Here is a 12,924-nt window from a genome sequence, read left to right on the forward strand (position 1 = left end):
AGAATGAACCGTGGGAAAAAACCTTGGGGGTGCGCGCGGGCCGGGATCCCTCCGCCGGGCGGGGGAGGCTCCGGGCGAGCCGCGGCACCGCCTCGGCGCGCGGCGCCCTCCGCGCGAGGGAAGAGCTCCGCAGCGCGGCGGCGCCGGGACCGCGGCGCAGCCCCGGGGACAGGGCTCGGCCCGGCGGCGCCGCCCCCCCCCGGACGGACGCGCCCGCGGCAAGATGGGCGCCCTGGCCCGGCCCCTGGGGACTTTCCCCTACCTGGGGCTCTACCTCCAGCTCGGCGCCGCCCCCCGGCACCCCCCGTGGGACGCCCCGGCGGCGGGCAGCGGTGAGGCGGCGGCTCGGGCTCGGGAAGGGGGCGACTGAGCGACGGGAGCTCCTGGGGCTCGGTGCCTCGTGGGGCTGGCGGCGGGTTGGGGCGGCTCTTGGCCGGGCAGCGGAACGAGTGAGGGGGGTCGGGGGTCTCGGTCGAGCTCCGCCACCGAGGGCAGCCCCGTGTAGCCGTCCGTCGCATCGGCGGCTCGAAGAGTGGGGGGCAGCCGGGCGAGCTGGGGTTGGGCTCCGCCGCTCCCGTCTCCGGAGCCCGGGAGGCGGCCTCTGCTTTGGCCGCTGGGCTGCCGAGTCGGGGGGCTCTGCACGTCCCGGTGCCTGCAGCCACCAGCACCCCGTCTCCGTGTGTCTCACGGTGTCGCCGCCGCCACCCGCACCCCGCGTCCGTGAGCCTCCCGGTGCGCTTCCCGGTGCCGCCGCCCGCCCCGCCGTGCGGTGCCCCACGCCCCGGCAGCGGGGCTCCCCCGCCGCCTCCCGCTCCCTCCGGTGCACGGTGGTTCGGCGGGTCGGTGCTGCCGAGCCCGATGGGATCCAGCGGGGTTGGGGAAGTGGAACCTCTTCCTGCATCCTGCACCCGCCGGTGAGGAACCTGGCGTAGGGACAGCTCCCTCGTGGGTACCGAGAAGGTGACAGGGGACCAAGCCCCCTCGGAGGAGGCTCTGAGAGCCTCCTCGTTCCCTGCGGAGCCACGCGGGCACGTTCAGTCTTAGCCCGAGGAGTGACCACGGGGACACGCTGGCTGCCCGGGTCCCAGCTCTTCCCCCCGCCCAGCTCCGGGGCCTCCCGTGTGCGGAGGAACCCACTGTGCCCCGAGGAGCCTCCAGGCACACGATGCCTCGGGCCGTGCCAGAGTGAATGGTGTGAGGTGCCCCGCAGTTTGTGGTGTCCCGCAGCAGTGCGTGGGCTGGCAGGTACCTGCCTGCCCAGGGAAGGGACGATCAGCCTCTGCATTGGGGGTTCACAGCACAAGAGTTGCCAGACCTGCCAGGCTGGCATGCCAGACGGAAAGGTGGGTGAAGAGCCTCCATTAGCCACCGCTGCTCCCCTCAGAAATTCAGCAATAGGCAAATAAATAGGGAAATGGTCGCTGCGACGGAACAGGGAGCCAAGGAGATGAAATATTCTGGGAGGGCGAGTGCACTTTGGAGCCACATTACAGCTTGGTACTCGAGCAGTTCTGCAGCAACTCACTTAATCACAACAGAAACCTTTATTAACGATACTGAAAAGCAGTGAATAAGTGGGTCATGTATAATAAGCCATTTGTGTTCAGTAGGTGAATACCAATTTGATAAAAGCTGTGTGTGCTGAAAACCTGTATAAATCGCTGTTTAGCAGATCGGAGACTGATCATTTCATTACCGGCTGGTGCAGCTTTCCCTCCACACCACGAGAGTCCAGCAGGTTGGAGACGTGGAGAGGGAGAGGGGCTGTGGCCAGCGGGATGGGTTTGGCTGTGGTTGGGGGGCACGGGCAGGTCCTGCCGGGCTCTGCCCGCATCAGGCAGCGCCCAGAGCTCGCTGCCATCTCTGCCCGGTGCTGGAGGCCTGGAGAATCCTCCACGGCACCGCGAGGCTGGCTCCGGCACAGCCCCGGAGTGCCTTCACTCTTCCTTTTAACTTGTCCACGCCGGATGCAGTGAGGGAATTGATGGGAGCAGCGTGTGCTCCGCAGGCATCGGCGAGCGGCCATGGGCACCCCTGGGGCGGCTCCCCCATCCTGACACCCCACAGTGGGCAGCAAGGCTCTGCTCGCAGAGCGGTCACGGCTGTGGGGAGGGAAAAGTCATAAAGAAAGTCCTTTACCTGCCCCCACAACAAAGGCTCTGCCTCTGGCAAGGATGGAGCCAGGATGGGCTCCAACTGCCCTGTGAGAGCATCTGAGCCGCAGGATTCTTCCCACCATCCCTTCCCTACCCACAGTGCTGCCTCTCCCCCTTCTCTCCTCTCCTCAGGCTGGTGCCTTCAATTATTCATGCCCCCCATTGCAGCCTGTGCTCGCTGGGCTGCTGCCATCGGCTTTCTCATGCGCTGGCTGGGAAGCTCCAGCCGCCTTCCCAGCCTGCTGGCTCTGGAGCGGGGCAGGGGAGCCGTGCCGTGAGGAGGAGCTGCCCGGCTCCTTGCCGGCACCGTGTACAGGCGATATCGCCTCGCCTCAGCAGAGCCGCGGCTGGAGGCTGGAGAGAGCGGTGCCCCGGCTCCCCAGGGCGCTGCCCTGCTCCGTTCCCGCACACCCCAGTGATTATTCTATCAATTACTTTCATAAACACTTTGCATTCTGCAGGATTTTTTCACACTTCCTGGTGGGAATTCTCCATGCGATGTGTTTTTCCTGCTGCTGTTCGTGCAGTCATTCAACGCAATTACATCTGACACCTCTCCTCATCAAACGTCTGGGCTTTCTCTTCCCTTGAAGCGGCTGACAGACGACGGGCCAGACACTGGGAATTATTACGTTAGGACAGTGACAGCTAATTTTAATCATAACGTTCCCTGTGAGTGAGGCAGGAATCAACCAACAGCCGGCACGGCTGCACACGGTCTGGGAGCTGTGGGCAGCACGGCAGGGCTGGAGTGAGGACCTGGAGTGGGACAGGGAGCTGGAGGCTCTGCTCTGCTGCCTCCTTCATCAGAGGCTGCTCCGGGGGCCAGATGGATGCCCAGGTGGGCAGCTGCTGAGCCCTCTCCACGGCTCCTCTGGGATTTTGGTTCATGGTGTGAGTGGGGCTTGTGCACCTCGGGACAGACTGGCCCTATCCTCCACAGCTCTGGCTCTCTCCGAGCTCCTCTGTTCCATAGCTGTTTCCCCTCCTGCACGTCTCCCTCCCTGAGGCTCCATCTGCGGTGGGTGCCCGACTGAGCAGGGGATGCTGGCCGGGCTCCGTTGTGACGGGTGCATTGCTGATTATATCGTGTGCTCCGTGTGAAGCTGGCTTGGGATGAGCTCAGCAGTGATGGGGTGGGCAGAGCCGGGCAGGGGGGTGCCGTGTCCATGAGCACCAGGCACTGCCAGCTCTGCAGGATGGTACCAGCGCCTGTGTGTGGTGAGGGCAGCTCTTGGCAGCAGCTGCCAGTGCTGGTGGCTCATGTTTTGGGTGCTGGGTGTGAGACCACTCCTGCTGAATGATTTTGGCTGAGAATCCTCCCCTGGCTGCTGGGAACCATCCCCTGGCAGAGAGCAGCACCAGAGAGAGTGGTGGCTGTGGGCTGGCTGCACTGGGGCTGGAGCCCCACTGGGAGCTGTCAAAAAAAGGCCGTTTTAGGGCTTTGCTACTTATACTATCAAATAACAGCTCTTCCTTGAGCCCCTTGGGAGGGAATTGTCTGAGAACTGCGAGTCCCCAGGAACCAGATGGGAGCAGCAAGTCCCCTTGTGTGGCAAAGCTTTTTGTAGCCAGGGCCAGACTGGAGAGACTCACCACTGACTTCTCTCTTGCTGAGGAGGTTAAATATTAGGGGAATGGGAAGCACTGGGGAAGGAGCTGGGGCAGCCCAGCACGATGGGGCACTGTTGGAAATACCTGCAGTTTTCAAGGTTAATTCCAGCTCTCTGGTGAGGTGTGTGCTGGCCTGATCACAGTCACTGAGTTAGGCGGGTTTTTTTTTGTTTTTAATTCACATGCTGCATGCAAATTCGAGCTCCTTCTGCTGCTCATATGACTGTAAAGAGGGGCAGAGCAACGGAGCTGCCATCCCCAGCGTGTGGTGAGAGCCTCCCGGCCCCAGGCACGGCCGCACCGCTCCAGCCTGACGCGTCTCGTGGGAAGGGAGATGTCTGGATGGCTGGAGGAGAGCAGCGCTCGCCCGAGTCCTCTGCCCGCTCGGCTGCCGGGGCCGGAGCCACCTGCCCTCTCTCAGCAGTGACGCGGCCGTCACGCCGTGTTTATGCAGCGGTTTGCACCGCGATGTGTTTTCAGCGCCCCGGGGTCAGCATCCCTGCTCGCAGGCTTGTCAGGAGGAGACGCATCCACAGCTGTTAGCGGCGGTGGGAAGGGGAGGGGAGGGAGGCTGCAGCCCGACCTGTGCAGCAGCCTCTGGCGGAGCCGGTGTCCCCGTGGTGGGGACAGTGTGGGTCACACAGGCACTGGGATAGTGCCCAGGCCGCTCCCGGATCCATCCGGACTCCTGTGCCTCCCGATCCGCCGGGATGGCTCTTGCTCAGGCAGGCTGTGTCAAGGGGTGGGGGTCAGGGGGGTCCATCTATCTCTGGGTCCCTGCCCAGTCCTTGTGCCGCGATGTGTCTCAGGTGCCTTTGCTGTCGGCAGGACATGGTGTCCCTGAAGCCGGGGCTGTCGCTGTCCCTCAGCCGTGGGTTCCTGGGAAGGGGAGGGTGCTGGACGGGTCATGGATGTCTGGGGAGGGGACGGTGCCGGAGGGGCTGTGGCTGCCTGGGGAGAGTGTCAGTGGTGCTGGATTCTGTTGGACACATTTGCTTTTCCTGCAGAGGTGCAGCACAAACTCAGCAGGTCAGAGCTGGCCCCACACCAGGGACGCAGGGCAGGGGCTGGATGGACACTCCAGTGGGCAGGAGCAGCAGCAGAGAGATGTTTCAGCTCCCCCAGCCCCTGTCCCGGCCCAGCGTGGGACAGAGCCAGCCCCAGCCCCACCTCCTTCTTGGTGCTTGTCACCCCACCAGCCCGGCTGGAGCTCCAGTGAGGGTCTTCAGCTCTGCTGGGCAGAGAAAGAGGCTTCTGACTCCCGGCTTAGGGAAAAAAATCCTTCCCAGAGCAGCAGCTTGGGCTGACCGGGTGATTAACAGGCGTTTGCAAATGTCCAGTGCATATTTCACTGTCCTCCGGTACCTCTTTACACAACAATTAGCCTGAGCTGGTGCCCATGGCGCTGCTCTGGAGTTGTCCTTTTGGGGCTGTGGTGGGGGCCAGGGAGGCTGGCACAGCTGTGGAATGGCAGGCAGCAGGCAGAGTCCTGGAGAGGCTCCTGGGGGCTGCAGGGCTTTCTGTGCTGGTGGGGCCTACGGATGAGGCAGGAGGACAGAGCAGGGATCTGTGGGTCATTTCCAGGTACTCAGGGCAATCAATGCACGACCTGCTCTTGCCCCAGCACAGCCCCCGCTGCCGCAGCCCCCTCCCCGTGCAGAGTGTGACCAAGGTGAGGGATGGTGCTCACCGCAGGGAGGGACCCCGTCTGTTTCTGGTTTATGAGAGCACCAAGCCGTCCCAGCAGGCGGTTTCAATTCTGTTTATCTGTGTTTCCCCATTGAGTTCATTTTATTTCCCCTGATTTTTATTTCCTGGAAGATTTATCGATCCTGGTGTTCTCAGTTTATGACAGGTAGCAGGCCATAAAGCAGACGGAGCAGCGGCCCCCGACGGCCCCCTCCCTCTGGCTGTGGGGATGTGGCTCCAGTGTCAGTGGGGGGAGAGGGATGGGGCTGGGGTGGGCAGGGGACAGGGATGCTGGAGGGACAGGGCACTGACCAGAGCTGGTCAGTGGTCACAGGAGCAGTGTCCAGGCAGCTTGACCAATCCAGTGTAGGGTCCATGCCCAGCCAGGGGGTGCCTGGGGGGACCCTGGTCCCCATTTGTGTCCCCGTGAGGGGCAGGGCTGGGGGACAGTGAGTCACCTCCGTCCAGGCAGGGCCAGGGGCTGCAGCATCCATCAGGGAGGGCACATGGTGCTGCTGGAGGACACATCTGAAAGACATGTGTCCCCAGCAAAGATCTTAAGTATCCATCTGCAGCATCTTTGCTCCTCTGGATGTGCTTGTAGGTGGCTAAGCTCTGGGGTTAATTAATACGTACGCTTCCCAATTAAAACCAGAAAGAAAGAAGGCGCTTGATTCAATCCAGCCTTTTCTCAGCTTATCTGCCAAATTCCCTTCTGTGGGAGCAGATTTTAATTGTGTTCACAGGAATTCGGACCTGGCTGGAGCCCTCAGGCCATCACCCTGCCGCTGCACTGCTGGAGCTGTGGTGTCTGGGGGGCTGGTGCAGGTTCTGTTGGGACCCACTGCCTTTGGCCATTGCTCCTGCCATCAGGAATTCTGTGGGGCAAGAGCCTGATCCTGGCTGCAGCCAGGGAATGGGTGGTGAGTGTTGGATAATGACTGGACACAACAGCCTCAGCACCACTGTAGCTTGGAGCACAGAGGAACCCTTTGTGCTGTGCCAAGAAGACCCCCTGCTCTCCCACAGCCCTCGGTCACCAGAGCTGTTCCCTTGCCTGGGGTTCCCTCCACCCCTGGCACAGAATCCATGTGGCTGCTGGCGCTGGGTTCTGCACGAACAGGATGTGGGAACAGCACTGGGAACCCCACCAGGACACCCCGCCTCGGTAAACCCCGGTGTTGGGTATTTTCCTCTGTTCCCTGCTGAGATGGATTAAAGGAAAGCAATAAGTGGATGGGATTTCCACGCATCCAGAGGGACAGGGAGATATTAGAGGTATTAACTTTTTGTCTGGCCTGATAATAATTGGTTTTCAGAGGGATCAGGGCTGGAGAGAGTGTTGCTCCCAACAGGCTGTGTGTCCCGGAGGGCTCCGGTGGCTCCGATGGGACCTGCACTGTGGCTGTGAGCCGGCAGTGCCGGCAGCACGAGGTGGTGAGTGAGGACAGGAGGCACAGGGCAGCCTCGGCAGTGCCTGGGGTGTGCAGGAGGCTGGCAGCCCTGTCCCGGTGCCCTGCCATGGAGAAGCCGCTGCACCGATCGTGGCAGCAGCGCTTGCCCGTGCCCTGCACACTGGAGCCGTCTGTAGGGAGGAACAACAGTCTCTCCAGAGGAGATGAAAAGAATTCTAATTACATCTCCGAACAATATTTGTTTTGAGTGAGGAAAGTAAACCATATGGCGTGTGGGAGCCTGTTTGGGGCCGCATTAAACGAGGATTTGTTTTTCAGTTATGTCCTGATCTGAGTGAGATGCCATCATGCTCTATTTATTTCCTTCACCTCAGAGGTGTGGCAGGTCCTGCACTCGTTCTGGGGCAGGAGTCTGAGGGATGCTGTGGGAACAGGGGGCCACAGGCTCCTGCTCCTCCCTTTCCCCCCACTGCCCTTTGCAAAGTGCTGGGGGGGCGGGGGGTGGGGGGTGCAGCTCTGCTCAGGGTGGGGAGGGGACACTGACATGGGAAAGGAGAAGCTGGGGATGGCAGGAACCTGTCTGCTCTGCCGTGGAGGCTGGGTCTTTTCAGCCAGGGAAGGATCCAGGCACTCCTGGTGACTCTGCCTGTGTGGCTGGGGGCATTGTCCTGCGCTGTGTCCCGCGGGCACCCACAGCCCTCGCTCTGTCTCCAGCAGCTCTCTTCACCGAGACCCCTCATGACATGACGGCGCAGGCGGGTGAGGATGTGGAGATGGCGTGTTCCTTCCGCGGCAGCGGCTCCCCCTCCTACTCCCTTGAGATCCAGTGGTGGTACGTCCGCAACCACAAGGACTGGACGGACAAACAGACGTGGGCTTCCAGTCAGGTAATGCCCCTCATCCTCCTCCTCCTCCACAGCAGCAGGGAAAGGCAGAGCCCTTCAGGCAGAGCCCTCACCTGCACTTTCCGTGGGGAAGGGATTTGTTTGCAGCCACTGGTGGGTTTTGGTGGGGGTCCCCAACCCGCAGCAGCATCCCCGGTGCTGACTGGACCTGCAGGGTTTCACCCTCTGCTCTGACAGAGAGCAGCCTGAGGGTCCTGTGGTGCAATTAATAGGCTGCATGGGCTGCTCAACGTCCAGCTGCACTGAGGATGCTGCGGGGCCAGTGGGCTGGGCTGTCCTGGTTGTCCTTCCCAGCCAAGGGGCTGCCTGGCCCATTGCCAGGACCTATCTGAGGCTGAGGCTTTGTTTTTGTGCTTGTGCCTTTGCCTATCTCATCACCAGCTCATCCCTCCTGGCCCTGCACCCTCCATCCCTCCCTTGTCCCCTGTTTTCCTGTGTATTGGTCCAGCAAACAGCCTCTCTTCATTTCTCTCTCTGTTCGCACAGAGATAAGGGCCAAAGAATGGGAAACAGCTTTGGGGATTTTAATGAGCCTTTATTGTAGTGTCTTTGGCAGGGCTGCTGCTGGTGTTGCCATAAATTGAGAAGCCTCAGGGCAGTGCTGCCAGGACGGGGGGAAGCACTGCCAGGGGTCGAGGGTGGACAGGGTCAAGGGTGTTGGAGACACTGGGAATGCACAGCCAGTGGCTGCTGGAGGGGAAGATTGGTGGCAACGGGGCAGGTGGTGGCAGTGATGGGGACAGGGTTCCAGAGACAGGGGTCACAGCTGCAGCAGTGATGCTACAGGGATCCATTCCTGGACTGTGGGGAGCACCTGGAGCAGTGGGACCTGTGGGTGAGCACCCCATGCTCCTTGGCTGCTGTGCTGCTGCTGGTTCTTCCCATCCTGGGTGCCCAGTGTGGCTTCATCTGCCCTGGGTGCCTGGTTTTGCTGGGGCTGGGCAGTCTCTTCTCTCTTGCCCCTTCTCCCTCTTCCTTCTTGCTTGGGGCAGCCATCCTGGCAGTGGGAAGGGGCTGGTGGGCTGAGCTGATCATTTCTCTTCCCTCTCTGGTCTCCCCCTACCCTGCTTTGTCCACAGCTGAAATCATCACCACCAGAGGAGCCGGGGAAAGAGGCGACAAAAATCAGCGTGAGTTTGGGTGATGGGTCTTTAGGGGGGCTGTACTTGGGGGCTCACCAGGACATTCTGCTGGTCCCAGTCCTGGGCTGGGAACACCAGGGTGGAGAACTGGGTCTGCCTTGGCTCAGTCCTAGGGTGACCAGGGTGAGGGGTGGCTGCCCTGCTCTCCCTGGCACCAAGAGGCACAGCTTGGACCTTGAGCCTTGTCTGGCATCTGGGTGACACATTAATGTCAGGGATAAAATAATCCAATTGACTCGGTGGATTAGCATCCCAAAGCCATTTAGGCTCATGTGAGCAGAATGAGGAGCCACTAATAAATTAAATAAAACACTCTTGGCTTTCTGCTGCCAGGTGTGTGCCCCCCTGGCTCTCCCTGCCCTCGGGAGCTCTGCATTTGGGGGTGTCACAGTCACAGAGCAGTGCTGGAAAGCTTCCCACTGTCACCTGGTAGCCCCTCCTGCCACTTCCATTTTTCCTTCACTGAGTGAGCAAGGGGGGATGGGGTTGGTCAGGCACCTGCAGCTTCTCAGATGGGTGTCCCCCACACCCAGGATCAGTCTACCCTTCCCAAGGGAGAGCACCACCTTTCAGCACCCATCTGCAGGATCAGTGCATGATTCTCTTGATGCTAACAAATCCCTCTCCAGGGGTCATGTCCCCTTTGATTAATTGGCACCCACAATCCATACCCAAACCTAAGCAGGTTCTTCCAGGATCTGTTCCTCACCAGGGTGCTGTGGCTCCGTGCCCCACAGTCAGCAAAGTTCCAGGACTGCTGCTGGAGCAGCCAGAGCCTGGGCTCTGCCAGACCCTGTCTGCTGAGCTTGGGGGGCTGCTGCTCCCCACATCCCACCCCAAGCCCTGCTCCAGGGGCAAGAGGGACTACAGTGGGTGCATGGAGCCATCCTGGGGCCAGCACTCCCTCTCAGCTCAACCAGTGCATGTTTCAGCATAATTAGGCAGTTAATTGCACGCTGGGATGGAATTGATGGGTGTGTGAGTGTAACCAGGATTTATTTTGAATCATTCGAGGTCGCTGCTGCCTCCTCCAGATCCAGCCAGCAGGGAGAGGCTGGAGCTTCAAACCTCTTTTGTTTGTTGTTATTTCAAATGTCCTTGATAATTAAGTGTTTATGGAATGGAGGAGGTAAACGAGCATGGGCGGTTCTGATGGAACTTAAGGTACAGCCACAACAGCAGGTGACTGGGAACAAACAGCAGAGTCAAACAGTGAGGGGGGGGTGTAAATCCCAAGGAGGAGCCACTGTGCCAGGCACCCCTTGGCCGTGTGCTATCCACCAAACACACCTGGTGCTGGAGATGCTTTGCAAAGATGAAGGGAAACGAAACATGATGGGTCTGGGTTTATTTTTTCCCCCTTTGAATCCAGCGGCACATCAGAGGGCTGAGCTGGGGCTGGGCACAGCAAATCTGCCCATCCTGGCCGTGCCAGGGCTCTGCCCCATTCCTGTGGGCAGTGAGAGCTGTCACTGCCCTGCCTGCGCTGGTGGAGCCACAGGAGTTACGGATGGTCATAAAATCTTCCCTCCTGAGGCTCAGTGACCTGCTGGGTAGCAGCTCCATGGCCACTGGTGGCACCAGCAAATTGGGGTTTTATTTTATTAGTTCTAAATTTCCCAGCCATTAATTTCAGTGACTTCTGGCTCTCCCAACGAAGAGGTTTTTTTTGCAGCTCCTTTCCCATGACAGTCTCAGCATCTAGGCACACTTGCACGAGGGTCTGGCAGCTCCTGCCCCTGCCTTGTCCTGTCCCCTCAAGACCCACACTTCCAGCAATGCAGGATTGGGGCTCACAGCTGCACATGGCCACTGCGAAGCCCTGAGACGCTGTTTGGGGTGGCCCTGGCTGTGACCTGTGTCACCAGCTGCCTCTCAGCATTGCACGGTGTGCAGGGCAGCTGAATGCAGCAGCCTGTGTGTGCTCATGTGTTTGTACATGCTCTGTGTACACCTGTGGGCAGGTGTCTTCATGTTCCAGCACTGGATGGCCCCAGTGAGGGGCTGAGGGGACATTGAGGGGCTGTTGTCCCCACGCTGCATCCTGTGCTGTTTGGGGTGGGTTTTGCCCCTCTCCAGAGGCGTTTCCAAACATCATAAAATCCTCAGCTAACAAATGCAGCGGCGAGTAGAAAAACGGCCTTTGCCATCCAGTGTGATTATAGGGAACAGAGCCAGGGGCCTCGGGGTGGGTTATAAATCTGATTTATTGACCCAGCCCAGAGCAGCTGCGGCTCTGGCTAGTGAGTAAGTCTTAAATTTCATTGGGTGATAAATGCTGAGAGCGAATCAATTTGGTAGAAAAGCTAATTAGCCAGCGTGGTTCCGCATCGATCTCTGAGCCCTGCGTGGCCAGGTGTGAGCCAGGGCTTCCATCATCCTGTGGGCCCAGGCTGGGGCTGGATCCCCCCACAACTCCACCAACCTTTAGCGTGTCCTCCCAGCACAAGGCTGGGCTGCGGTGGCACACGGTGGGAGGTGGCAGTGGTGACACACTGGGGGTGTCTGGGGGGCAGTGGGAGCCCTGGGGGCCCCCTGACCGCCCGTCTGCCTCGGTGCAGGTGGTGAAGGTGGTCGGCAGCAACATCTCCCACAAGCTGCGGCTGTCGCGAGTGAAGCTGGAGGACGAGGGGACGTACGAGTGCCGGGTGATCGACTCCAGCGACGGCAAGGCACGGCACCACAAGGTGAAGGCGTACCTGCGGGTGGAGGCAGCGGGGGGCCCGGGGCACCCCCAGGACACCGAGCTGCGGGAGGCCCCGCTGGCAGAGCTCGCCTCGCCGGGCTCAGCCCACGCACACCACCACCACCACCACCACAAAGCCGGGAAGGAGCTGAAGAAGCGCTCGGCAGACACCTCCTGTGTGCTGTAGGTGGGCGGTGTGAGGGGACGCAGGAGCCCCCCCCGGCCCGGACTCAGCGGAGCCATCCAGGGTCCCGCACCCCCTGCCAGAGACTGGCCCCAGCACCCCGTCCTGTCCAGCACCCCTCAGCACCTCCCTCTCTCCCCAGCCGCGGGGCACAGCGGGGCCAGGGCTCGGCCTGCTGCGGGAGCCGGACCTGTCAGTGCCATGGGGGCATCGCTGGGGCTGTGCCCGGGGCCAGGCCGTGTGCCCACCCGAGGTGGTCGCCATCTCCCCGGCCTAGTGCGGGTGGGCGCCCGCTGCCCGCTGCCACCGTGCTGCCGCGGGCTGTGCAGTGACCCGGCTCTGCCCGGGGGGGACCCTCCTGCCCACGGGACCCTCCCTGCCCTCCCCTGTGCTTCGCAGACCCAGCCGCCCGTTCCCGTAGGTTGCCCCGTTTAGTTGCTCGGTTCCAACCCCACAGTGCGTATCTAAGTTCCAGCCTCCATCCTACAGCCCGTGTGTATCCCCCCTGCCCCTGCCTGCCCCGCAGCCCCCAGCACGTCAAGGCCTGAGCTCAGCAGAGGAAGGACGGCACGGCACATTCCTGGCACCCTCCCGGCACGCTCTGGCATCGCTCAGCCAGGCAGCTGCCCGTGCTCAGTGTGTGCCTTGGAAGGTGTGCCATCGGAGCTGACCCCTTGCACCCATCACTCCTCCTCCCCTCGCATTTCACAGAGGATGGGGCTCTCAGCCGCCAGCCCCGTCTACCCTGGCCCCATCCCGCTGCCCGTGGCTCTCGGCCCCCTCTCAGTGAAGCATCCCTCCCTCCCAGGCCACAGCACCACACTGCCCCGGGCAGGGTCTGTCCCACGGGCTCTTGTGTCAGTGCAAACAGCACAGCCCATCTCTGATGCCCCCACGGTGACCACGGCCACTGGGACGGAGCTATGGGGAGGGAGAGTGGGGTCCCGGGGCACTGCTCCCCCGCTGCCCCCCAGCCTGCCACCATCAGACCTGCTGCAGCTAATAAAGCTCTTTAAAGGAAGCCTCTGTGGGTCTGTTGCTCTCTGTCTGTGGCATGGCAAGGGGGCATGGTTTTGGGTAAAAAGGGGCAGAGCTGGGGCTGCTGCACTGGTGCCACTGGGGATGGGGATGAG

General features: G+C 61.2%; 1 protein-coding gene across 1 annotated transcript; it reads left to right on the top strand.

The window, feature by feature from the left end:
* Positions 1-207: 207 nt before the first annotated feature.
* Positions 208-12,779, top strand: VSTM2L (V-set and transmembrane domain containing 2 like). The gene is made up of 4 exons (XM_005524920.3): positions 208-332; positions 7,592-7,761; positions 8,859-8,909; positions 11,483-12,779. The coding sequence occupies exons 1-4, from the start codon at positions 224-226 to the stop codon at positions 11,792-11,794; spliced, it is 642 nt and encodes a 213-aa protein (XP_005524977.2). The 5' UTR covers positions 208-223; the 3' UTR covers positions 11,795-12,779.
* The last annotated feature ends 145 nt before the right edge of the window (positions 12,780-12,924 follow it).

Source organism: Pseudopodoces humilis, chromosome 19 (assembly GCF_049639895.1).
Source record: "Pseudopodoces humilis isolate 2021_Gansu_Grassland_sample_001 chromosome 19, ASM4963989v1, whole genome shotgun sequence".
NCBI lineage: Eukaryota > Metazoa > Chordata > Aves > Passeriformes > Paridae > Pseudopodoces > Pseudopodoces humilis.

Bases quoted from the DNA above. Each gene is read 5' to 3' on its own strand.
- VSTM2L (XM_005524920.3), top strand. From the start codon at position 224: ATGGGCGCCCTGGCCCGGCCCCTGGGGACTTTCCCCTACCTGGGGCTC. The intron at 333-7,591 runs GTGAGGCGGCGG...TGTCTCCAGCAG, and splicing joins CGCCCCGGCGGCGGGCAGCG to CTCTCTTCACCGAGACCCCT. The intron at 8,910-11,482 runs GTGAGTTTGGGT...GCCTCGGTGCAG, and splicing joins AAGAGGCGACAAAAATCAGC to GTGGTGAAGGTGGTCGGCAG.